Genomic DNA, 27,719 nt, shown 5'->3' with positions numbered 1-27,719 from the left:
TTGATGGGACATTTTTTAAATTTTCACATTTGTGATCAGCATAATGGAACAAATTTCATGCGCTTGGCAGAATTATTTAGCTTTTCACAGAACACACAGCAGTTCCAAGTCTAGGGATTTTCACTGACCCCACTGAGGACCAATTGAAACTGCGTTTCAAGGTCATATTTACAGGTCATTGTTTGTTTTCATTTGCCACCAAAAATTAAACAACAACCCAAAAGGCAAGATGTATTTGATCTGGATTTCATTTTTTCCCCTAATCATGACCAGCACACTTAAAGAAATACTTATATTTAGGTCTCCATGAGATCAAGCCATCTCAATTTTTACTTTTTACAGCCAACGCAGTATTTTTGAGGCATAGATACTGGTGTAAATGGAGGGAACATGCCAGCCAATTTTGTACATGGCAAGGCCACACAAACGGCAATGAGATATTGACCAGATAAACTGTCTTAGGCGTTGAGTGAAGGGTAAATGTTAGCCAGAACACAAAAATACCCCTCCCCTTCTTTGACATAGTGCCATGGGTCTTTTACATCCACCTGAGAAAACAGGTGGGGCCTGTGGTTTAATGTCTTATCCAAAACTGCAGCAGTTCTTCAGTGCTGCACTGGAGCAACAGCCTAGATCATGTGCTCAAGCACCAGGAGTGAGAGTTAGAAGCCTCACTCAAAATGAACATAGATAGACATCTTGCATCACAGTGTTGTAGCCCAAGCTCTGCTCCACTGTCCATCTGAGCTAAGTTCCCCGCTGGGAGAATAGATCGGTGAGTTTACCACCACTGTGTCAATGCCATTAAAGTATTGCATAATAATATTAGAGTGCAGATGCTAAAATTATAGCTAGTGCACTTTCCAATTCATTGTAATTGTGTTCATAGCAATCTTTCAATATTAACTGTGCTTCACTTGTTGCATAATATGAAACCAAACAAAGGTATTTAATATCCAATTATTGAGACTGGGGTTGGAATCTTGTCGAGGCGACAGGGGTCTTGGCTGCCGGCTGGAGTGCTGTCAAGAGCTCCGCATCACCTATTTTCGGGAAGGCCCATGTAGCTTGTTCCAGTCAGTCACTTCACAGGCCAGCAGCGGGCCTTGGCCAGTGGGGCCAGCCAGAGGCCACGGCAGCTCTCCTGAACAGCAGCACCACCAGGGGGATAGTGGCTGCAGCCGGTATGGCACCCACCCGAGACCTAGGCTCATAACAGGATCCCAGGCCAGAGGTGAAAGATGGTGGAAGGAGGGGGCCACCGGGGAGAGGGATGAGGGATGTGATCAGCAGCAAGCCGGGGCAGTGTGGCAGGAGGGGGTGGGGGGTGAGGAGGCCATGAACAAACATGCCAGGGTTCGCTTGTCCTGCTTCCCATGTGGCAAGCCCTCTGCCCACTGTGTTAATTGCACACATAAGGGCCTCAAGGGTGGGAAGGCCATCCACAGGCCTTCCAGCCACAGACTTAAACGGGGTAGAGGCAGGAAGGTAGTGGGTCCCCACCCACTACTCTCCTGCCTAATTAAATGCCCCCAGCCACCAAAACCACCATGGGGCAGGTTGGGGGTGTGGGGGGTGGAGTTGAAGCAAAAGATTCTGCTCTCGTTTTCCTATTCCCTACCAAAGCTGAATTTTAACCCCAAAGTGTTGTCTGTAGACTTGAGTTACCTACACAAAGAGCCAGGCAATTCAGGTCATTCATTTGATTGAGTGGGCAGTATTTCATCACTCTTTACTTGGAATGATGCAGCATAGAGGAGGCCAGTTGGCTCATTTTGCCCAGGCCAGTCATTCACTCCAGAGAGTTCCCACTTCTTTGCTCTTCCCCCGCACAGCCCTGCAAATTTTTCCTTCGTCACTGTTTCTCTAACATTGCCAAAGACAGAAATTTCAGTCTTTAGAAAGGAGAAAGGGGTTCTGATTCTGATCTTTAAAATACTGTAAGGAATTTAATTCTTTAATCTGGATTGTGAATGAAGAACTAGGGAACACTGGTTTAAAAAAAATTAACAAAAGAACCCATTAAGATTAGAAATTGCGGGAAATTACATTCCACAGAAGAGTGGAATATGAAGCAACATTCCCTTTCCCCAAAGAGACAGGTCATGCTATTTTGATTGGGTCATTAAAAATAAACTGCTGCATAAATATTCCTGCTTCAAGGCAATTATTTTACTAACCCAGCCACACATCTACAAAATTACGTTATGACATTTCCAATGAAACAAGCATTTATTTCCATACTCTTCATAAGAAAAAGAACCTGCCATCACAGGAGGAGGCCATATGCTCCATTCTGTCTGGGACAGCTCTTTGTTTCAGTACCCCAAAACTAATGCCCTTCTCTGCACTTATCTCATAGACCTGCATCTTCCTGTACTCCATATTTGATTACTTTTCCCTTGGAAGATACAATCTCTGCCTCAACTATTCCCTGTAGCAAAATATGCCACACGCTTCAACAATTTTCTTTTTCATTATGGGATGTGGGCGTCGTTGGCAAGGCCAGCATTTGTTGCCTGAGCTGGGTACAGAGTCAACCACGTTACTGTGGGACTGGAGTCACGGGCAGAATTTTGCCCTTGGAGTGCGGGCTTGGCAGAGGCGGGTGGGGGCAGTCGGGAAGCCGACCGCCGCTCGCGATTGGGCCCGGAAGGCCAATCGAGGCCCGCCCAGCGTGGAACGCGAGCAGCAGTGCTGAACGCTGCCTACAGGGAGCTGGGGGGGAAATGTGAGCTGGGTAAACACGACCTTCGTACATGCACATGAGTGCGCGCTGCATTATCCCCCTGAGGCAGCTCTCTGCCTCAGGGAGATGAACTGATTTTGGATTTAAAAAAATTAAAGATCTTATAAATGTTATGAAACATGTTTTTAATTCAAGCATAAAATTCTTATGTGATTTTTATTTGCTTTAGGAAACCTCATCCCACCCGTGGACATTAGTGAACCAGGTGGGTTTTACGATAATTGATAGTTTCATGGTCACCATTACTGAGACTAGCTTTCAATTCCAGATTTATTAATTAATTGAATTAAATTCTACCAGCTGCCATGGCGGGATTTGAATCCATGTCCCCAGAGCATTAACCTGGGTCTTTGAATTACTAGTCCAGTGACATTAGCACTATGCCACCATCTCTACAGGTCATTCCACTGGATATCTCTCCTCATTCTCTTCCCAACAATTTTAAATCAATAGTCCCTTGTTGTCGCTAACCCTCCAACCACAGAAAACAACCTTCCCGTAATCACCCTCAAAACCCTTCATAATTTCAAATATCTATATTAAATCTCCTCTCAGCTCTCTGTGCTCTAGCAGGAGTAGGGCCCCCCCTACCTCAAGTCTCTACTGACAACTGTACTTAGTACATTTAATCTACTCAACATAATGCCACAACCTTGTCATCCTGAATACAGTCCTGTGAATATCTTAAGAACATTTGTTATCAATGTCAACAAAACTAAATCCATTTCCTTGCCCAACATTATTACAACTGCTTAGTTATAATTTAATGCAGGAATTTCCTGTTAACTTAATAAAGAGTCAGATTATGAATCTTAATTTTGAATCTGAACAGAAAACATGCAAAATGAAGGATCAACAACAACAACAACTTAACGTAATGAAATGCCCCAAAAGGCACTTCACAAGGCCGTTACAAAACAAAGTACAACACTGAGTCGTATGAGGAGAGTTTAGGTCAGATGACTAAAAGTTTGGTCAAAAAGGTAGGTTTTGATAATTGTCTTAAAGGAGGAAAGCGAGGTAAAGAGGCGCCGAGGCGTGGGGTGGGGGGAATTGCAGAGCTTTGGGCCTAGACAGCTGAAGGCACAGACACCAGTGGTACCGCAATTATAATTGGGAATGCACAAGGGGCCAGAATTGGGGGAGTGCAGATATTGGTGGGCTGTGGAGTTGGAGGAGATTATACAGATAGAGAGGGGCAAGGTCATGGAGGGATTTGAAAACAAGGGTGAGAAATTTAAAATCAAGGTATTGCTTGATCAGAAGCCAATGTAGGTCAGCGAGTACACGGGGTGACAGAGAAACGAGACTTACTGTGAGTTAAGGTATGGGCACCAGAGCTTAGGATGACCTCAAGTTTACAGAGGGTGGGAAATGGGAGCCCAGCCAGGAGTGCGTCGGAATTGTTGATTCTCGAGGTTTTTTACAAAAGGTAACTTAACATCTCATCCGTAGAAGAGGTTGGGAGCTCCAAGTCCCGACAGACCCTCACAGCATGCGCTGACCGGGAGTGGGCTGCACATGCGCAATTCAGCATTTTAAGCTCTTCAGGCCAAGGATGGGCCCAGCACGCCTGTGCAGGAAAGGAAAATGGTGCAAAAAACCCAGTGTCATGTGACTGGAAGTGGCGCACCATTGCAGGTGAGTGTCCCAGGTAGGGAATGGGGAGAGGTCCCAGTTAAGTTAAGGAGAAAGAGGAGCAGAAAAAGAAGCTCCAGGCAGAAAAAGGGCTGTGGGTGGCAGGCTTCAAGTGGTGAGCTGCCCTGAGAATTGAACAGGGCTCAGGGTCAGCCCTGAAGATCCATGGCCTCAGCAGAAGGTTGGTGACTGTGTGCTGTGGGCTATTGAGGTGATGGTTTCTCTTTGGAGGAGTAGCATTCTGCTCATTGCGGCCAAGGAGTTGGCGTTGTGCTTGTGTGAAGACTCAGGAATCCAGGGGAGTGGAGTCTCAGGAGATGAGATTGAAATCCTGTGCGGTGGGCCATCATTGAGGCCGTTCGAGTCGCAGTGCTTTTGGAGGGAATTCCAAGGATTAGGTCTTCGAAGGTGAAGACTGGAACCCCTCATGTGAGAGACAGAGCTTCAATGAGATTGACTGAGTCAAAGTGTTACTGACGTCTGGGTGGGTTGTTGAGAAATCCATGGACTCTGTCTTGGTCTCATCTGCCATTTATTGTGCAGTGTGGTGTGTTCGACCACAGTTTGCCTGTTTATTCACATCTACCTCATATTAACCCTAAACATTAGATAATAGGATAGCTAATGTAAATTGTTTCATCTTTCTGATCTTGTACAGTAAAGTTTACTTTTGTTTGTTCAAACACATGGAATCTTGTGGCTTTATTCTCTTAACAAGGGTCTTGAATCTCAAATTTTGTTTACTTTAAACAAAAGGTTATTGGTTCGTAATCAGATCTCACCAACAACTTGGGAGTCTGGTCCAGGATCATAACAATGTTACAAAGGCACAGATGAGGGTTTCAGCAGCAAATGGGCTAAGACAGGAGACCAAGTTGAGCGATGATACAAAGGTGGAAGGAGGTGGTCTCAGTGATGGTACTAAGCTGAGGTTAGAAGCTCGACTGAGGATGAAATATCACACCCCAATACTTTTTGATTAATTACAAAAATTAAAAACAGCTGTCAGTTAGCTTTTCTTAAATTTACATCTAAAGCCTTTTCCCAGTCCAAACCTTTGTCATTTCCAATTGTGTGATTGTAGCAGCACGATATTATAATTAAAATAAATACAACTATTATTTTTTGTTTAAAAGCTGTCTTGCAATTCAAATTAATATTCTCCCTATGCTTTCTCTAACTGAGCACTTAAGGGTTCATGAATTCTAAGCATTTAGCAGTGATTACGCAATTAATTCCAAGATAAACACTGCTGAATGTTGGCCAGTTTTTTATAACTTGGTAGATTTTCGCTAATTAGTCATCAGGAGCTCGCCAGGTCATTTACACACCAGCTCCTCCCTGTAGTTCTGTGGATAAACTGTGTGAGTTGGTATTTGACTCTATAGATTGGATTGAATCTTCCATTGTGTTGAGTAACTATCCAAAGATGAGGCAGCAAAGGGAGAACTAGCACTGGCTTCAATACCCCTGGACCATGACAAGGGAGAACAAAGATTAGCCAAATTTCCCAAGCCTGATAATCACTCAAATCCCCCTACTGAAAAGTGTGCTTGTTGGGAGCATAGCTGAGGACCAGGTTAGACTTGGCGAGAGAGAGGGAAAAATTAGATGAGGAGGGAGGTCCTGGATGCTTACTCAGCCATTTCATCATTTAATCAAGAATTAACGCTCAATTCTTGATTGGCAGGTCAATGAAATGGAGGTTATTCAAGGTCACTCACTTCTGTGGCCAAGTACTGATTCCTTTTGTGCATCCAGTTCCCCTTTATCTCACCACTGACAACCTTTAGCAGGCGAAGTTCCACTCTCTGGAATTCTCTCCCTAAACCTCACCTCAAGATCCTCCTCAAAACCCACTTATTTGACCAAGCTTTTAGCTCTTACCCTTGATATCTACTTCTTTGACTCAATGGGCAGGATCTTCCAGTCAGCGAAGAGGGAAGGGGCTCGCTGACGCGTAAAATGGCGCGGGATGATGTTGGGTGGAACTCCCGACCTCACCCCGCATCATTTCCATTTTCAGGCAAGCGGTGGCGCAGCTGAATCAGCTGTGCGCCCGCCGACCTGTCAACGGCCTATTGAGGCCATTGAAAAACTAATTAACATCATTAATGGACCTGCCCGTCCAACCTTAAAGTAGGCGGGCAGGCCAGGAGCCCTGGCGGGCTTCAGAAAAAGCATGAAATCTCATCCACGGGCGGGGTGAGGTTTCATGAGGGTATTTAAATGTTTAATAAAGGTTTCAATAAAAGTTATGGACATGTCCCAACTCATGTGACATTGTCACATGAGGGGACATGTCAGGGAAATCTTTCTATCATTTGTTTGACCATTTTTAATTGGGAGCCGATCTCCCTGAGGCAGCACTTAGCCTCAGGGAGATCAGTGTGCTCTTTTGCGTGCATACGTGGAACAGCGCACTCCCGGCTGAGGGAATCCCCCCACCCGCATAGGGAGCTCCTGGCAGACGTCACGCTGGGCGGGCCTTAATTGGCCTACCCACGTAAAATGGCGGCGCACCCCCAATCGGGGGCGCCAAACGGAGGCACGCCTGCCCACGCCCGCTCCTGCACTTCCCCCCCACAACGGGGGGGGAAATTTTTCCCAATATTTACCTCACACTTTTGTCAAGCAACTTGGAACATTTTTATGTTATGAGTATTTTTTTTATTCATTTCCAGAATGTGAGCTAGGCCAGCATTTATTGCCGATACCTAATTGTCCTTGAGAAGGTGGTGGTGAGCTGCCTTCTTAAACCACTGCAGTATATAAATGCAAGGTCTTGTTGAAACTCAGTAGACAGGACTGCCACACTGCCAGTTATTACTGGTAACAGATAGTGTACTTTCAGGAAGTCAACGTCTTAACTGCTAAGCCACAAAGATCTCTACATTGTCCTGGAGCCTGCAGCTGCTCTAGTTAATGCATTTTTACATCACATCATTAACTTCAAACAGTAGCTTCATGCCATCTTCCACCATAACAGACTCTTAAGGGCAGAATTCTCCCTTCGGCGAGTGGGGGCGGGGTCCGCTCGCCGACGCGTAAAATGGCGCGCAGTGATGTCGGGCGGGCGTCCCGTCGTCACCGCACTACATTTAGATTTTCAGTTCGGCGGGTGCGCAGCCAAGTCACGCGCCCGCCGACCTGTCAGGGGCCACTTGGTGAGGTACCTAAGTTACTTAATGGACCTGCCCGACCAATCTTAAGGTTGGCGGGCAGGCGAAGAGCCCACGCGGCCTTCAGAGAAAACATGAAACCTCATCCACGGGCGGGATGAGATTTCATGAGGGTTTTAAATTCTTAACATACTCTTCAAGTAAAAGTTATGGACATGTCCCAGCTCATGTGTCAGTGTCACATGAGGGGACATGTCAGTAAATTTTTTTCCCTTCTTTCATCTGTTTTTCACATTTGAGCTGATCTCCCTGAGGCAGCACTTTGCCTCAGGGGGATTTGTGAGCTCTTTCGCGAGCATGCAGGGGGGGGGAAGATCCTGCTCTTAATGCCAATCCCTTCCACTTACATTGTCATTCGGCATTCTCAGAGACTGAGCGTAGGCAAAGCCAATGAATCTGGCAGCAACTAATAACGCCCATGAAAAATGGGTCTCCAACCACCAGAATACGGTTAGCCGGACAGTTTAGGGTTGCAATTACACCCGGTGGGAAGAGAACTCCATGTCTGCTTCATTTTTTTAAATATAGGACAGGTTTACATTGCTCCAGGAGCCAGTCAGGTGATGATAAGCTGCCTGTAAACATTTTAATCCTCAGCAGGGGGGAATCAGAGTGACTTGGCTGGCATCAGTTTGACAGATCACTCATGGTTCCCGATGGCCAAATGTACACGAAAGAACAATACCAAACTTCACTGCTTCCCACAGAGTCATTCCCCGAAGGCTTCAGTCACTCAGACAAGCTGTCAGTCTGTGACAGCTGGAGGCAGCTGCTCAGCGCTGGACTGCTGTTCACAGCTAGGAACTTAGAAACATATCAGAGGCTGTGGGAGAAATAAGGGAGGAAAAGCCTCGGAGAGACCCATCACCCGCCTCCCCAAGTAACCATGGCTTCACGTAATCATTACTGGAAACAGAGAAACAGGAAAAATCAGCCAGGCAAGAAGTGAAAACCCAAGCGTCAGATATATACAGCATCAATGGGTGAAAGTGTGTCTTTTGTGCTTAGTCAACATTAAAATACTATCCTGCGTGACTGTGACTATACCTCACTATCCCTCCAAATTCTTCTCATTCTCAAACACGAGGGCGACATTCACACTAACTCTCTCTCAGCCGAACTATGACTGCAAGGCCGCTGCTATACTCTCTGAGTTCCTGCCTGACATGGAGGGCTAAATTTTCACTTTGGGGGCAGGGGGGGTGGGGATGGGGGCAAGAGGGAAGCCCCTCTACAGCGTGGCCTTGGGCTGCAACTCCACCCAGGCAGTCAGGAAGAACCTCTAGGCCAGCCTGATGCGGTGCCCCCAACCCTGGCCTGTTGCTAGGTGCCTGCTCCCAGGCAGGTAAACTGCCCCTCTCACTGTCACATCAGGAAACTGGAGGCTGACTGGAAAATTTTCAGTCGGCCTCCATTCCTCAACCTTAACAAGGCTCCGAAAGAGCCAAATTGCCCACCCACATCATGGGGCAGACGGCCTTGCTGGACCCTGAACCTGGCTCAGAGAAAATGGCCAATTCCAGGAATGGGGGCAGGAAACCAGCACACCGGCCTTTGCTAGTATTTTCAGGCCCTATTTGCCCCTATTTCTGACCCAGTTACCGAGGCACAAAAATCCTTCCCGAAATATTGGATGACTCCAAATCTTACCGGGCTCAATGCCAGCAAAACCAAAATCATCTTTTTGCCTCTCACTTGTACCAACGTGCCTAGGGCTCTGACTCCACCAAGACTTTCCAAGTTCTCCCTCAGTTCAGTTCTGGTGACCTAGCTATCCTGTTAAACCCTGAGCTGAGATTCACACTTCATTGTGTCACCATCCCCATTCTCCCACCTCCAGAGTGCTTCTGATTTTTAGCTTTCACGCTTTCAATGCTTTACACACTGGCTTCTTCACCTCCTCTCAGAAACTCCAACTCATCCAGAACTTTAAATGTCCTTTCTTGCATACCCATCATACATTGTCTTTTCAAACTTAGTGGCTCCCTCTACCCTGGTGCGTTGACTTCGTGATCCTTGTTTTTAACTTCACCTTCCTCCACAGTATTGCTCCTCCCCACCCTAGTGGTCTTCTCTAGCATGCAACCATAACCCATACCCACCACTACTCTCTGAACTCCAGGTTACTGCTTGTGACTCTCTCCGACTATCCAACCCTTGGAAATGGAACATCCTAGCATCATGCCTTGATAGTCATTCCATTGCTGTGATTGCTTTCCGGAATCCTCTCCAAAAATCACCTTGCATAGCTACTCCTCTCTAACACTTTCAAAGACTCATCCCTTCAAGCCTGCCATGAATCTATTCTCTAACTTCATTTTCCTTCTGCTTAGCGTGCAGCTCTCTGAACTGGAAGAAAGAATGCTGTGCATTTCTTTATGTGAAAAGCCCCATGTAAACAGAAAACGTTGTTACAGGTGAGTCATCTGGGGAGCATGGATACTAGCCAGAACTTAACAACTGCACTACTCTAGAAACAGACTCAGCAAAAGGAACATGAACTCCATAAAAGAAGATAGAGAAAGCGTGTTTGTAATTCTCTTCTATTTAGATCAGGTAAACGGCATAAGCAATTACGAGCATTGTATCAAATGTAAACCTAAGACGACGTTGAAAATCGTGCATTTCTTCAGAAATGATAAGGAATTATAAAATAAGTACTGCGTATAGTTTACCTTACACTGGATGTACATTATGTGTAGCTGAGCCTCATTGTCCTGGGTGATGATCTGCATCATATGGAGCTGCTGGAAAGCATTTTCGTCCACTCGCTCAACCGCACATATTCCTTGGACTGGAATAGACGACCGCACCTGACACATGGTACACAGTACAAAAATATTACTGGATGCTTGAGTGAACCCAAAGATTCTGATTCATCAGCTCACAGCTCCCACATCAGCTTGGGGACTGACACAGTCTAAGAATAGTTTCAAATTTCAGCTGGAAAATGGTTAAAAAAAAAATTGAACACAGAAAAAAGTTGTCCAATGCAAAGAGAAAAACAGAACATTTTTTTTAAAATCTAAATTTGAAAAACCTGGTTTGGAAAAATCACCCCATATACTATGGTAACTGGGATTTTTTAAAATGAGGGAATTAGCAGGAGATTTTAAATTATAACGTGTTTTGGTTTTTGAACACTGAATGAGCACTTTATGAACACTGAATCCACAGGAAGCGACACAAATCACATGTATGATCACTCACAATAAAAGGTTACTGATTAACAAAGTAGGATAGGGAATTAGTAAATTAAACAACTTGATCCACCAGCAAGTTAGTAAATGAATGCAGCAGTAAGCACTGGTGCATTGATGGAAAGGGACTGATTTAATTGAAGCAAACTATAATCTCCTGGCATGTCACTGGGGATGATATAATTCAATGCAATGAGAATGCCAAAATCAAAACATATTTTTCTTAATCTATCAGCAGAATCTCAATTTATAGTTCTGAACACATGCAATGTTAATTTAAGTGGATCTGAACTAGACGACTGAAAGTTCAATATCCAGGATCAAGCACCATCCCCTCATGATCTCCATTTCAGCAACAATGTCTTGTTTTGGATCTTCCCTTTAAAAGTACACCTTCGACAGGCTCACCGGAGTGAATTTTAACCCCCAAAAATGAATGGGTTCATTGACCTCAAGCCTGACCTCAAACCGCCCCCTTCTGGGTTTAATGGAGGCAGCAAGGGCCAGACAGCCAACTTGCTGTCAGGAAGTGGGGTTGGCAATTTAAGGATTTTACTGAAGCTGTCAGCCTCTGATTTAACCTGCTTTGCAGGTTTAATAATGCCCAGCCGCATTTCCGAGGTCTCAGGAAATCTAGCAGCTAAAGGGAGGCGAGGACTGCTTTGGGGAGAAAATAAGTGTCTTTACAGCACTGCTTGTGGGCCAGGAAAAGCAGGAATTCTACCCGTGGCTACCAGGTAGAAGTCCCGCCTCCTTCAGACCCTAGGGTTGGATTCGACCGGCTTGGGAACAGACTTCCATACCTGGGAGCAGGAATCGGACCTCCCTGGGATTCCCAGAAGCAGCAGCAGACCTCCAATCTGCTCCTGCAGCCTGCTCCAGAGTCCTCCCTGTCCAACTGAAAGCCACGCTTGACTGGGAACCTGTCTTGGAGAAAAGTCTCACGTCGTGGAGATAAAACTCCACTGCACCCTGGGAAACCTGAATCTGGGCTTCCAGTCTAAAACTCCTCCGTTCCCTCCCGGCCTTTGCAACCCAGCCCTATCAATATGGAGGCTTTCACTTTGACCACATCACAGCAGGACATTCCATGTACATCAGCACAGTGAAATGTGATTCCGTCTCTGGTTAATGAGGGTCATACCTGAATGACGAGGTGGTAATCCTCAGCACCTCTCTGAACTCAAAAACCATCACAGAAGGAAAGCCAGCAGACGGTGTAACTGCCTGCTTTGTACTTGAAATTAAAAACGCGCAAATGGCCTAGACTCAAACCTATTGGATCAGTGCAAAGGCATCTAGTGCTGATGACTGAAGAACACAAATGAAACCAAATGGTAAAACAATGCTACCTAAGATAAAATAAATAGGTGTGTACACTGATGGAATACATAGTGTATATTCTGATGAATTTATAAACAGACAGTGGTATTATCCTTCCTCTGTGGGGCTGTTGATACAAATCTTCACCCATGGTTATGGGAAGCAAAATGACAAGGTGTGAGCCTTATCCTTAGTTCATTTTTGTTATTTAGTCTACTTAATAGCCCAAAATACCCTCGAGAATTTTGACAGACTATCACTAAATAATTCCAGTGGAAGTCTACTTGAAGCTACTAGATTTGGCAGGAACCCTTCCTAATCCAGGAGTTCTTGGTCTGCCTTGCAATGGACAAAACCTCCACCCACTCTCAGGAGACTAATGGCGGGGGGGCAAGGGGTTCCCTGGTTCAGGACAGTACACCAAGAGAGATGAGACATACTAGTCTCCAAGGAGGTGCTGGTGAGCTTCAGTAAGTAGTGAGGTAGGTAAGGGATGTAACCTGTACCCCTTTAGAGGAGGGTGATTTTTAATACAAATTGTACCGGGTCTCTTATATAGGGGTCTGGGCAACTTCTCTCCTCAGTAGTGATCAGGATTTTCCCACCCTTAAGGCATAGGTACTAGAGAAGCACCAGTACTGGCACAAGCACCCTCTTTCAATATGGTGTCCTTGGCCAACCCAACAAACTCCTGCAGTGTCAGCATTGGCAGGCATCAGTAAGCAGACTCCTTGCATTACAGTTGGGATCACAATGCATGGATTTATGAGCCCAATATACACAATGTCAACCTCTTCCCCTTTTTAATAAATCACTCTCAATATCCTTCAAAGAGCAATGTTTACATCAGGCAGTGAAATGTAAATTGTCAGCTATTTTATTTTGCCTTAAATAAATATTAATTTATTATTCATGTATATGGTGCCTCTCAATCATGTTGTCATCACTCTATGTAAAAAAAACATTTGTATGTATAAACTCAGAACATGTTGTTCCATGTTTAGTAGTTTAGAAATTACTGTCAACAAACGCTTCAAATATTCAAACTGTATTCCAGTCTGATATCTTAAGGGAGGCACTAACCCATTTATTTGAAATGGATTAACACCACGGTTAAATCAGTGAGGGAGCGTGCAAACAAAAATAATCCAAACAAATCTATAATGACACTAAATAAGTCAGTTGTTCTACGTCTCTTAGATTTTAAGCAACATATTATAACTTCTTGACTCATGATGGAACCATTGAAAAAGCCGAACAATTCAGTAAAATGGAAATTAATCTTCTTCTCTTTCATGGGATGTGGGTGTTGGTGGTGAGGCCAGCATTTGTTACCCATACCTATATGTCCTTGAACTGAGTGGCTTGATAGGCCATTTCAGAGGGCAGTTAAGAGCCAACCACGTTGCTGTGGGTCTGAAGTCACATGATGGGTTTTCATGGTCACCATCACTGAGACAAGCTTGCAGTTCCCGGTTTATCAATTGAATTTAAATTGCACCAGCTGCCATGGTGGGATTTGAACCCGTCTCCCCAGAGCGTTAGCCTGGGCCTCAGGATGACTGGTCCAGTGACATTACCACTGTGCCACCATCTCCCCCAAATTAATTTAAATTTAATTTAAAGAAAAACCTAGGCGGACAGTTAGTGAACGCGAGGCTGTTGTTACTGTGCTGTTAGCGAAATTAGCAACACTGTACTTTGGGTGAGGACCATTTCACTTTTTCCTTTGAACAAGGCATCCAATCAATATCTATAAAGACTAAAGCATTATGTTATTGACGTGAATACATAATGTGCTTGGGAAGAATTCAATCTCACTGCCATTATGAATGAGAGGAAATGTTCTCTTATAAAACAACCTTAAATTATTAATTGTTGTAATAGTTGTTTTTACGCCTCCGTCAAAAAATAAAATGGATTTTATTGTCAAGTTTCTTCCTTTCATTATTTTCAATGGAAGTACGGTTATAAATCTGAGTGTGCCCTCTTTCACTGCAGTCTTTTCTCATAATTAAACAGCAATAAACTATGATGCATTAACTCAATTTGAATTGCACAGTTCAGCTTGGTAACTCACTGCTTGTGAGAACTATTGACCAACATTCCATGACGCTCCACATCAGTGCTCCAATGCTGCATGGTCCTGCTGCCCCCTCTGTGCCAGAAATCAGTTCAATTTGTCAGATTTATGAAGTAATGAACAGTTTGGCTCCCTCTATATGTCAAATGGCGATGTTGGAAAATCATTATTCTTTGAATTGTTTCCGGCACTCTTCATGAAAGTAACGCAAGGAGTTATTTATCACTTTGGTCTTGAATCGTTCATGTATAGCTGAGAGTGACTTTAAACCAGCAACGGGTTCTTCCCACAACCTAAGGAATAGTTTTCTTTTAATTTAGTCTAATGATCCTAAACTTTAAGACATGAATTACCATATCAATAATAAAGATGATTGGTGTGTAATCTCCTCCAAGATTTTGGGCAAACAAAAAGGGTTTTTGATAAATCTACTGCCAGGGCAGGAGGCTTTCCGGACTGCAATTAGGCTGAGATCAGAGTACAGAAGCTGTGCATCTAAATTGAGCTGATTCAATTTGGGAAATATAGGAATTTGGTCCAATTCAAACCAATTAAGATTGATATAACCAATCCGCTTCAAAACCAAAAAAGGCAGACATGAATCTCAAATCCGAAAGAAACCCAGCTTACATGGATGTATAGGGATGGACCCTACCTTTTCCCTTTCAAGGAAGACAGCTGTAGGTATATGAATCTCCAAATCAGTGAATCAGATATGCATATTATTATTAAAACGAATCTCACTTACCTGCCAATCCGGAGTCTTGGCATATGACAGCGTTTCACTGCTAAGCCAGAAATAGCGCTTTTTGAAGGTGAAGCGAGTGACAAGGTTGACACCCTCTGCTTTCCGTTTGTGCAAGTAGCCTTCTTTAATCGTCACTGAAGGGTGAAACACGACTCGTTGCTGAAGTTCAGTAACTAGGGAAAAAAAAGTTACATGACATGATCTGTGGTGCCTTTTATGTATTTTCAATCCTTCAGAGACTGAAAAGAGTTCTTCATGTAAGAAGCAAGAGGTGATAATTCCAATGTGCTACTCCTTGGCGTTATGGGAATGTTGCTATATACCGCATTCCCAGGCTGCGATTTACCATCTATCGTATTACGGATATTTGCTGCAAGCGCCAAAGACCAAAGAATTGGAATTGTTACTCTAAGAATGGTTATTCCCATAACATGGAAATATAGAAACCTGTGAACTGGTTCAAAGCTCACTCAGGATTTGTATACTAATTTTCTTTGAACACTGTTAATGGGATTATACAAGCACTGGGATTTAGATTCATTCAAGTGACTCTACATTGTTCTAACTTGAACAATTCTGTGAGTCTCTTTCAATTCCCCCCATTTTTCACAGGTTCCTCTGGCAGACATATGCTGATTCCCCGCACACTCCACTAAAGCCAAAGGCAGTCAGTCACTCTCTGCCTCCAAGTTAATACTCCCAGGTTTTGGGAAGTGTTGCTCTTCCGAGTTGCAAATTATTGCAAAAGGACAAAGGAAGCAGATTGGGCCTATTGTAGGTCATTTTAAAGACAATTAAATTCCTCGTTTGTAACATGTGATTTGGTGACATGTGAATTGAACAAAAAGCCAATGCTGAAAATTTGAAATAAAAATAGAAAATAATGGAAACACACTGCAGGTCAGGCAGCATCTGTTGAGAAAACAGACAAGCTAAGGTTTTGGATGTAGCCCCTTCATTAAATCGAGGGATATCGCAGACGAACAGCATTTTTAAAAAGAGTCAAAACGAAGGGAAGAGGCCGTGGAAAAAGAACAAACAGGAAAAGAAACAGAATGACCTGAAAAGTACTCGAGTGGATTAAGGCAGGAGATGGTTAAGTGGCAGAAGCGATATTAGCACGACACAATAGCAACAGCTCTGGAGAAGTCATATGGACTCGAAACGTTAACTCTGTTTCTCTCTCCACAGATGCTGCCAGGCCTGCTGAGTGTTTCCAGCATTTCTGTTTTTACTACATAGGAAGCTTAATGAGAGAAATCAAAGATGCTAAAGACATTTAACAAGACACAGAGAACGTGCAAATTGCTGCAGGGGCGGGGGATTAGGTGGATGGAAAAGGAAGTGGGAAATTTTGCCAAGGCAGCTTAGGAGCCTCAGAGCCACAAATAAAGCAAAAATACAGCGGACGCTGGAAATCTGAATAAAACTCAAAAATAACAGAAAACACTCAGCAGGTTAGGCTGCACCTGTGGAGAGAAAAACAATTAAATGTTTCAGGTCAATGACCTTCCATCAGAACTGGAATATCTGAAAGATTAATAGTTTTTGAGCAAGTAAAATTCATACCTTCCAAGTTTCACTCATCTAGAATCAAATTGACTTATTCAAGCTCTAAAAATGTAAACTGCTTTTAATGTATTTCACTCCTAAAATAAGCACCACGGGCAGAATCGTCCCAGAATTGCACTAAGGGGCAAGTGGATGTGAAAAATGACGTTTTACCCGCCAGCCACAATGGTGGTTTTTTGCGCCACATCACCCCCGCTTCCCGCCGCATTAATTATGCAGCCACAGGAAATGCACCGTCTCGTTGACGGGCGGCCTCTGAATCGCCCGCCATGCTGTTACCTCACCGTTTCCTCACTCCGGATGCCATATCTAAACTGTAGCCGCGCACACAGTTCTCAATGCTTGCCTCAGGGCTGCTTCAGTGAAAATGCAGCCCTGGAGCCCAAGAAGAGTTCAGTGACCGGTCACTGGAATGCCTTTTGGAGGCCCGATGTGATGTCCTCCACCCACAACCACCCCCCACCCCCACCCCCAGCGCCGCCCCCCCCCCACCCACCCACCCACAACAACCCATCCCTCCGCACCCCCACCCCCCCCCCACCACCACCACCCTGGCTGCAGGAGGTCCAGCAATCTCACCACTCTGGCTTGGGAGGCAGTGACAATGGTGGTTGGTGCCAATGCTGCACAGAAGAGGTTAGCCATCCAGCGCAGAAAGAGGGTGAATGATCTCATCCGTGCCGCCAGGGTAACCATCTTATCACTCTAAACTCACACACTCACAAGCCCATCACACATTCACTGGCATCTCACTCACTGCCAGCTCAAGGGAACATCACCACTCACTCTCTCTCTCACACCATCACATCACCACCTGGCCTCATCTCCTCTGGAGACTGCCTCCTTAACCCTTACCATCTTGAGGCCACTTGCACAGATCAACATGTGTAGCCACACACACCCTGGGGTACCCTCCTTCCCTTGTACAGCCCTCACCCTGCAGCCACTTCCCTTGCCTGAGGCCACTTCTCCAAGCAAGCCCTAGCCCCACAGCTGTTGAATAGCCACCCCCACCTTACAGCTAGTCTGGTAGGTAGAGACCTGCTCGTGTGCCCCCCTAAAAGTGACGTGGTGCTGCCTATGAAGTCTGGCGCTGATGATCGCTGCCCAAAGCAAGATAGGCAAACAAACCTCGAAGTCCCGAGTGAAGTGCAGCCGCCAGGTGTGTGTCACTTATGCACAGATGTCAAACATCAGTGCGATTCCCGGATGATCCAGCATTGGGGGGGGGGGATGATTCCAGCAAGCGGGGCTTATAATGAGATGCTAAAGTATTGAAAGTAGGTTCCCGCTGTGCAATGGTGGGAAATGCGGTCCGCCATTGATGGGTGGAGCGGAGGATCGCAGTCTGGTTTTACGAGGGTGTGATACAGATTTTTTTGTAATCTCCCGATATTTTCCGCTTCCACCCGCTATGTTGCTCACCACAAACAAGAGCCGACGATTCCGCCCCACGTGTTTACATAAACTTTGCTCTTGATTCCAAAATGCACTGCTAACATTTCCTGGATGCTTACAGTCCTGATAAAAATTAAAAATATCAAATGTGCAACAAAGAATGCTATAAAGTCTTCACCTGCTAATTTTTAAAAGGTAGTAGAACAGTTGGATTGTCACTGTCGATATCTGAATGACGGTGGTGGTGTTATAGTTCATTCAGGGAGTCTGAGTTGCTATGGCAATGTGCACTTTGTAGTCTGGATCTATGGATAGTGATGGTAGAGGCTCAAACATTCTTTCCCTCACATGGCTGACCAGGAATCTCTCCCACTATTACTGTCTGCCATTGGCGTGTGTTGGAAAGATTTACAGGTTGATAGTCAACCTGTTTGGCCACATTATGAACACATCTTTCTTGCCAATTGGTGGGACTCAAACTGAAGCTTCTGGCTTAGTGGCAGGGACATTAGCCACTGTGCCACAAGGCTCTGATCTGAACGATATACCAGTACAATATTCTGAGGGTAGTCGGGATGTCCTGAGGTCGTGAAAGGAGCTATGTAAATGCAAGTTCTTCCTTTACTCTACAGTGCAACAAGAGTAAAATTTAGTTACTGAATTATATTTCATATTTATCTAAGAATGATTTCTCCCCCAAAATGTGCAAGTGTGCTTGCTTGCGCACACAAACACGCGCACACCTCGTCACATCCTGCAACTTCTCGAACAACCAGGTAGATCAGCTGCCACATGTTTCTAAGATGCATATTTGTTTCGAACAGTCATGTTAACAGAATGCAGACATCTTTGCCCATTTACCAGCAGAGGGAGCATGGTTACACAAGTGCAAAACTGTAAGAAAAGTTACTGTTTCATGCAGCATGTAGGGTTGGTGGAGAAAACTTAACCAACAAAGCAAATTGCTTGTGCAGTCAAGATATGGAATGCATTATCACAAAGGCAAAAATTGCAGAAATACAGGTGTGTTTAGTGTCTACAGTTCCTCAAGGATTTACTCAGCATAACCTTTCCAAAGGTAAAGCAACAAGAGAAGATAGTGTCAAAGCACCTTGACTGAAGCATGTGAAAATCACACCTTAAAAAAAGCACCTCTACCGTTTATTCAACTCCCACAAACACAAATGAAGCTTATATAATAAAATTAATTACAAACATTAAATGTTATGCCAAATAGACCATGGAAACGTGAAACTAAAATTGGAAGCTATTATATTATGAATAATTATTCAAATGCCATTCAGCAGAAATAGGATAACACGCTGCTCACGCCAAAAAACAGGCCCGAAGTCGGCAGGCCAACTGGCGTGCCTGCCCCGTAGATGCCAGTGCGAGGCCCAGGCTGCTCCGAGGCCTTGGTCTCAATAATACGTCCCTGGAAATCTGCAGGCACCTAGGTGCAGCTCACCGGCTCTGTGAGGGCAGAAAAAGAACTGTCCCCCATTCAGGGGTCGAATGGGCCGGGAGCAGGCCGGAGAATTTTAAATCAGGGCCCAGGAGGGCCATTCTGGAGGCCCACCAATAAAAAAATGGAGTTTGGGGCCTGTTTTTCAGTCTCTAGTGGAAGCTTCTGGTTAATTCTAGTTAAGCTGCTCAATTTTTGCTATAACTATGAGGAACATGCCCTCTACCCCACACTGCATCAATTGTGGTTGTGGTTGTTGGGAGGTCAATGATCTCTGTTCCAGGACATCACTGCAGGAGTTCCTCAGGGTAGTGTCCTAGTCTCAACCATCTTCAGCTGCTTCATCCCAATTTTCAGACAAGAGGCAGCGACCCAGAAGCTTCTCACCTTTGGACCAAGTCTCCCCTGCCTATAGGCTAACGATTCTATGAGAAATTAGGTCAGTGCCTACAAAGTTTTAGAAAGCACTCTTGTTGAAGCAGAGATAATCACTTATACACAACTTTCAGTAGATCCACCTGGAGTTTGGCATTCAGCTGCTGATTTGGAGGCTCTTTGTTGATTGGTATTTCAAGACATTCCAACTTGGAGATGGAATTTATGGCTTGAGGTGTGGTGTTTCATTATGGTTAAACTAATTGAAAGTTTTTAAGGTTTCACACCATGAGATGTAGAAATAATTACAGCAAGACTTCCCTCAAAAATCAGGCTGGCTATTCCAAAGTGTGCCAGAGCGATCTCTGTTCTGCCTCTAGCTGAAGTCAGGCAGAAACTTGTTCCGTTGTTGATGTTGTTTTTGTGCTAGGCTTGTGTTGCCGGCTCTCAACTTGTTGGGAGCAACAGCCAGTGACATTGCTGGTTTTTAGGCAGTCTTCCCCATTGCTTTGAAACTCAGGGCAGGTCACATCACATCACATCAGCTTTACTCCAGCTGAACACTCAGGACATGACATGGTGCTGAATATGCCATCAGCACACAAACACATCCGAACAGCCTCACTGCAACACTGCCAGAGAGACAGAAATAATTACTGACATCGAGGCACCCACAGTTCAGGCATTTTCAGTTGTCACAGAGCCACAGCTACTGCTGAACGTGCAGATTATTGTGGTAGCAACTGACAACTGTCTACATGGAAACCAACTCCACATGTTATGTGTTAACCCAGGGAAGTGGTACACTTAAATCATTCTCCTGTAACCCAGGCTACAAAGACAACAACTCAAATATTGGAGAGAGGTGGGGCAACATGAACCACGGCCCTGGAGAAATGACACAAACCCTTTATCCCCTTTTACTCTCCTTCCTGATATACTGAAGAGAGCTAAAGTCACAGCAACAACTGTAGCAAAATCGAACATCAACGTTTGGAATACTGAATCTCCTTAGCAACCTGCAGTCCAGCAACGAACTGATTTTCCATGGGTACCATCAGACATCGCAAAAGATAAAGAAAAGAATTCCTAAATTTAATTAATTAATTAATTTTCTCAAAATGCAGATACCAATATCCAGAAAACATCAATAATCTCAAGTATTCTTAGATTTGCTGTTCAATCTACTGTACATATAGTACAGAGTTAAAATGTTGCAAAGAACATATCTTTTTATTTCTGTTGGACTGTGGATTAAAATTACAATGGTTACAGTTTGAAGGACATGTCCACTGGAACAGTGTGAGGGATAACTACAATGTTGCTGTTCTGGAACAGAGTGTGCCATGAAAGACAGGATGGTGCCGAGGAAGAGTCCGGTCTAATGGGGAACTGCCTGGCAACAACGTTTTAATTGGCTCCTGACCAGGTGACCGGGGTTTGTGTGAGAGCAGTGCAGCAGAATAGCTCCTAGCCTGAAAGGAAAAAGACCTAAAACCTCTTGCTCCTGTATGTGGAAGATTCCAGTAAATCCACAATAATAGCTAGCTGGATTTTCCTCCTCATATCTCTATAACTTGTTCTCTCTCTGAAAACCCCTGTCAAGAGGAAAAGGGAAAATCACTGTTAGAGACATTGAAAGGCAAGTGCTCAACCAGTGAACTAAAGACTGAAAGTGCTGGAAGATCATCTCGTGTCATCAACAAGAACCGAAAGGGATTTGGAAGACAAAGATCAAAATCAACCCATCAAATCCTGTACTCCAGAATTGGTATTATTGAACTGTTTTATCCCACCCTTAAAATCCATGTTTTGTATGCCTCTTCTGCAGATCTCTTCTCTTTCAAATGTTGACTGGTCAGTTGTTTCCTAATTAAAGTATTTTTCTAATTAAGAACAAAAGAAATAGGAGCATGTGTAGACCACACAGCCCTTTGAGCCTGCTCCACCACAACTGATCTTGGGGCTTCAACCCCATTTCCCCCCTACCCCGCTCCAGATCTCCAGCATTCATAGTTTTTCTTTCTACATTGAGAGGCTCAATTCTTCTGCTACCTGAGCCAGAATTAGTTGATGTGGAACAGGCAGGTCACTGTACATTCTCCATGAGCACTATCATGTTCAAATTCAGGATAGCTGTCCATAGATATTATAACTGGCTGATATTGAAAAGTGATATGTTCCTTCCATGGCAGCTATCACTTTTACTGAACTTTCACCATAAACATTATTTCAATTTAAAGGTCAGAGTTTTTATGAAAACTGGATGAGCATATAAGCAAGCAAGAGGGTTTATGTGAAATGAATTCAAATACACAGATAGGTTATCTCCATGAGTGCCAGGGTGTAACAGCTTGACAGGGGAAAAGATTCTTATCACGAAACTGGGCAGAGGTTGCTTATGATGTTTTGCCCATTGCTGAAAAAAAGAGGCATGTTGTCAAAGCTTTTCGCCTTGCACTCAACAGGACAGACGCAAGAATACCAAATTTCAAAGGGAGCAACAATTTATACTGTATAAGATTGGTGCTGATTGGTTGGCAAGTGAGCTCTGATTGGTCGAGGTGTTACCATGGAAATGCACCAGGGAACAGTTATCCCTTAAACTTTGTTTAAATTCAAAAAAGGCAGGTTAACTCTGATTGATTGAGGCACTGCCATGCAGAGTGCACCAAGGAACGTTTGTCCCGCTGTCCCATTGCAGTATAAATTGTTGTTCCTTTTGAAATTTGGTATCTTGCATCTGTCCTGATGAGTGCAAGATGAAAAGCTTCGACAATATGTCTCTTTTCTCAGCAATTACTCAAGTTCTGTACTACATAGCGACTGTTTTTGGTCCATTAAAATGAATGGATGTGAAACCATGACTAGCTTATAACACAATTTTGTGATAAGAACTTGCATCTTATGCCCAGCACTGAAGTGAAATTCTATCCCACAGTACTGGAGAATAATGCAGCAAGATATATAGTAGTCCCTGATGATGGTTTATTACTGAGAATATACAAAGGTATAGAATGAAAAAGGCCACTTGGCCCATCAAAACTCTCGAGCTACCCTGACTCTCTCACCAAAGGGTGTCTTTCTCATTAGAGTTGTCACAAAATTGAAACTATATATTGGGATTTGAAACCATGAAATCTACCTTGAGCTGCAGTTGTGAATTTGAATAAAATCTGAATTTGAATACTGTATATGTAAGGTAGCCATAGAGAATAAACTCAGCAGTGTGCATCGCATTTAATTCAAATGAAATGTCTGTGTTAAAAGCTTCCTGACACAAGATTAATTGTTCATTTTTTAAAAAAGGGTTTCGGGAACTGTTTTGAAGTGTTCATTGCATTACAGAGAGTTTTCTTGGAAATGTAATTTAATCATTAAATATTTTCCAACCCATGAGAATGAGGAATTCATGTTATTTTCAATAGGAATTTTCAAAGCCAGTTTCAGGGAGATTACAGAATCTTAAAACCTTTTGAAAAGAACAAGCTTACAATTTCTTTATGTGTCACACGCAGGTGTCATTACTTCCCATGTAGCAAAAAGCTCGCTAAGTGACATACCACACAGAAGAAGTTTCATCCTTCAAATAGGAAAACGCTCCCATTTATGCAATATTTTTTACTTCAAAAAAATTACACATACCTCTATTAAATTATATCAATAATATCAATCATAAATCAATTAAACAAAATCAATCACGAGAACTTTTCACAGTCTGGTAGATGACAGCCGTCACAGTAGGAAAGAAGTGAAAGTCTGGTTCATGATAAATTATTTTCCACAAATCAATAAATTTCCTCATATGCAAATCATTGTAATGTTTGCATATTGACGAAAATCATTATCTCAATAATCGACTCTCTTTGTTGCTATTATTAATTCTGATGGTGGTGCTTCTCAAGGGCAAATAGGGATGGGCAATAAATGCTGGCCCAGCCAGCGAAGCCCACATCCCGTGAATGAATTAAAAAAAGCGTTATATTTAACTTCTCAATGTAATAAAATAATTCCGACACTGTGATTATATTTAATGCTCTGCCATGGGCACTAAGCATACACAAACCTGGAATTTCCTCAGCATCTACTTGTTTCTTAAATGAGTCCAGATATCTGGAAACCGTTTGAACTGTTAATCACACCATGGTAAAAAAAATACGTCATTGCGGCTGTCTAAAACTAAGGCTGGAATTGTCCTAGATTTGCACCAAGTGCAGTAGCGGGTATGCAAAAAGACGTTTTACCCACTGGTTGCAATGGGGAGCTTTCATGCCATCTCGTCCCTTTCCAGGTGTATCCTGCCTCGTCAATAAGGCATTCATGAGAAACACTCCGGATCGCTCGTGGGCAGGCTCGGGTTTGCCCACCACGCCTTAGCCTCAGCGCTTCCTCGCTCCAGGAGCCATTTTTAAGGCGCACAAAATGCCTACTTCATTTTTACAGATCAGGGCTACTCCAGGTGACAGGTGCCCCGAAAAACAGGAAGATGGCAGCCCCCAAATTTTGTGACGCCTCCTTAGGGTGGCTGCTGGATGCAGTGGAAGGCCGCCGTGATGGCCTCTAGCTCCGCTCTAGCTGTAGGAGGTCTACCAGAGACACCAATCCAGCCTGGGAGGTGATGGCAGCGACAGACAGCGCCATTGGAGCATAGAGCAGGTCAGCTATCCAGTGCAGGAAGAGGATAAATGCTCTCATCCGGGTAAGTCAACCACCTCATCACTCTCAGCTCTCACACTCACAAACCCATCGCACATCCACAGAGATCTCACACCTCAAGGGACAACACCACTAACTCTCACACACACCCTCACATCTCCTCCATATCCTCTGGAGCTCGTGTCCTCATCCCATCCATGGCTCCGTTCACCACACAAACATTCCATGCAGTGCCATGTGTCCTGCTCACACTCTCTCCATCTGTTTTCAGGCAGGAGAAGCTGGCTCACATCAGCAGGGAGAGGTCCCAGACCAGGGTGGAGTGGCCCACATTAGGCCCCTCACTCACTTTGAAGAGCGTACCATCCTGCACCACATCATCCCTCTGTCAATGTAATTGTGAGTGCTCTCTCTCCTGCTTTTGACCTTGCTGCTATGCACTAATGATCTCTACTTTGGTTCACAGGGAGCTCTGCCAAGCAACTGAGACCCTCAGCCAGCCAGCCCCTCAGCGCCATCGACATCCTCATCTCCAGCCAAGAGGACACCTCCTCCATTAAAGAGCTGGAAATAAGCAGCCTGGAAGACCCGTCATAGCGCTTACCCACACCCTGCACCAGCACAGAGACGCACACCTCGGTGAGACCTAGATCTGGAGCAGGCTTGGGTTCGCAATCTTGTGGCCACCACATGGAAACATGTCCGCAGGAGGTAGAGACAGGTTCAGCTGAGCTCCCTGGCACTCGGAGGACTGTTGGGGAAGAGGCATCTGTGAAGTCCAGGTCAGGTGGCGAGCTTCTGGATGCGGTCTTCAAACTCATCATGGAGAGTCAGCAGAAGGCAGGGGAACATCACACAGAGCTGTTACAAGCCCTCAACAGAGCGGCACGTGAGTCGGGGGAGTGCATCCGCCTACTCTCTGATGAAGTGGTGCCCAGATGTGTACGGTATGGAGATCTCCATCAGGAGGATGGCGAATGCCATGGAGACTCGGGCTCAGCAGAATGTGGAGAGGTGTGCAGACCTGCACTCCATCGTGGTAGCCAAGGGCAAATTCCTGCTGTGGCAACATGAGAGGGAAATGGGGCACCTCGACGTCCCTCCAGATGCTCCTTCCCCTCAAGGAGTCAGGCTGGGGCCCTTGGGCACCCAAAGGGAAGAGGAGCGGCAGCTGGACATCCATGGGTCATCCACTCAGGAATTCCAGAGGCTGTCCTCTCCCTCCGAGTCCCCTTTGCCTGTATCCCCCTCAACCTCGTCCTCTGTCACCACAGAGGGAGCAGCTGGCCCACAGGAGGACAGCCAAAACAAGCCGGGGCCTTCAAGGGCTCTGGAGATACACGCCAAAGTCATCAGTGGCAACAGGGTCTACCACGGCACAGGCTGTCTCCACCCCTGCTGCAGATGTCAGGGCAGCACCTAGAGGAAGTGCTAGGCCTAGAAAAGTTAAGAATTTCTGATCACAAGTGGTTGCACGGGTGAACACATTCTGTCACTTTATAATCTGAAAATATATTCACTTTCACTGAATAATGTGAAATGTTGTCTTTCAGCTTCATTGACAGGCTTTGCAAGTCCTCCCCCTGCATCCCTCCTCAACTAGCAGTTCAGCTGCACACATCCGGACCATAAATAATTCTGGGCGGAAAAGTGTGTGTGTGTGGCAGGGCCTTTTGGTGCCTTGTTCAAGCATTCTCCTATGCAAATGGAGCCTTCATCCATCACACTCATCTCGCTGTTGTGAGCATTTTCAAAACAGCCTGCTAGGGTTCTCTTTCAGTTGTGCGTCTGAGCTGAGCTGCATCTCCACCTACCCATTGACTCCGCTGCCATGCAGCACCTGCACCCGTCCTTCCCGAGCCGCCACTCGCTTTCGACTTCTGTGAAATGGTATCTCAAGTTTGAGATAAGCTCCCATGTCCTTCCCCATCCCCCAGTCGCCCATGCCCTTTCCCCCAGCATAGGCGACCCCCCTAGCATCACCTTCTACCTCCCCACCATCACTTATCAGTCTGAATCCTTGTCATTCCAGGATGTCCAGGAGAATGTGTGCATTCCCTACCTTCCTAAAAATCCCAGCCCCGTCCACATTGACCTCCCCGGCCCCCTCCTTCCAACCCCCAGGGTCTGTGTCTGCCTCCAAGTCCCCATCAACCACCCTCGCCACCCCATCTACCGCTACTGACACAACCTCACCCTCCCACTCTACCTGCTCCCTTAGTACACTCTCACACTCAGCATTCCCTACCATGCCCACCCTAACCCCAGGAGGCAGTCATTGACTTCACAGACCCCTCCTTTGCACGTTCACCTGGACATCTCCATCCTTACACCCTTCTCCACCCTTACTCCCTCCTCCCCCACTGGACACCACCCTTCCCCCCACCCCCCGACTCCTGCCGCCTTTCCCCCCGAACTCTCTTCCTTACACCTTCCTCCCCCCTTACACCTATCTTCCCACTTGCAGCATTCAGCCCTATTACACCCTCCTCCCCCAGACTCCCTCCTCCCCCCTCCCAACCTCCCCCTCCCCCCGGTGCACCTTCCTCTCCCACTCACACCTATACCTCTCTCTGCCCCCAAACCCCCCACTGATCATCCGTAGCAGCCCATGGCCAAGACCACGATGTTCCGAAGCAGGCCCAAAACATCGGAGGAGACCTCCCACCTTCCATGAGCTGCTTCGTGGAGGAGCCATGTGTATAAGGATCCACCCTGCATGTTCTTCCAGGGTCCAGTAGCTGTAGGGCTCCAGCATCTTCTTCTCCTCGGATGTCTGCGGCCTGTGCAAGGCCCAGAAGGTAGGTCCCGACTTTTAAACATATAAAATTCTGACAGGGCTGGACAGACTGGATGCAGGGATGATGTTTCCTCTGGCTGGGGGGGTCTAGAACAAGGGGTCACAATGTCAGGATACGGGGTAGGCCATTTAGGACTGAGATGAGGAGAAATTTCTTCACTCGGTGGGTGGTGAGCCTGTGGAATTCTCTACCACAGAGGGCTGTGGAGGCCAAGTCACTGAATATATTTAAGAAGGAAATGGATAGATTTCTAGACTCTAAAGGCATCAAGGGGTATGGGGAGAAAGCAAGAGTATGGTGTTGAGATAGAGGATCAACCATGATCATACTGAATGGCATAACAGGCATGAAGGGCCGAATGACCCACTTCTGCTTCTACTTTCTATGTTTCTATGTGTTTATGCACATGACACTTGTCCAGACGTGTTCTGGGCCGGTGTGTTTTCCCATTGCCGCAACGGTAAATCGGGCATCGGGGAACAATTCCGGCTGGGCCTTACTTCACATCCGATTACCGGGATGCAAGTCG

The 27,719-nt window shown here is 45.3% G+C and overlaps 1 protein-coding gene across 2 annotated transcripts in view; it reads right to left on the bottom strand.

Annotated features, from left to right (window-relative positions):
- rasal1a (RAS protein activator like 1a (GAP1 like)) overlaps positions 1 to 27,719 on the bottom strand; it is a 286,840-nt gene that overhangs the window by 12,150 nt on the left and 246,971 nt on the right. For both annotated transcript variants that reach the window (XM_078554231.1, XM_078554232.1), the window contains exons 17-18: positions 14,924 to 15,096; positions 10,245 to 10,382 (exon numbers count right to left, since the gene is read on the bottom strand). In XM_078554231.1, coding sequence (XP_078410357.1) covers positions 10,245 to 10,382; positions 14,924 to 15,096 — 311 coding nt within the window. The remainder of the gene's footprint in view (positions 1 to 10,244; positions 10,383 to 14,923; positions 15,097 to 27,719) is intronic.

The sequence above is a fragment of the Cetorhinus maximus genome, chromosome 12 (genome assembly GCF_964194155.1).
Source record: "Cetorhinus maximus chromosome 12, sCetMax3.hap1.1, whole genome shotgun sequence".
NCBI lineage: Eukaryota > Metazoa > Chordata > Chondrichthyes > Lamniformes > Cetorhinidae > Cetorhinus > Cetorhinus maximus.
Note: the sequence above shows the minus strand (reverse complement) of the source record. Positions and strands in the feature narration are given on the sequence as shown.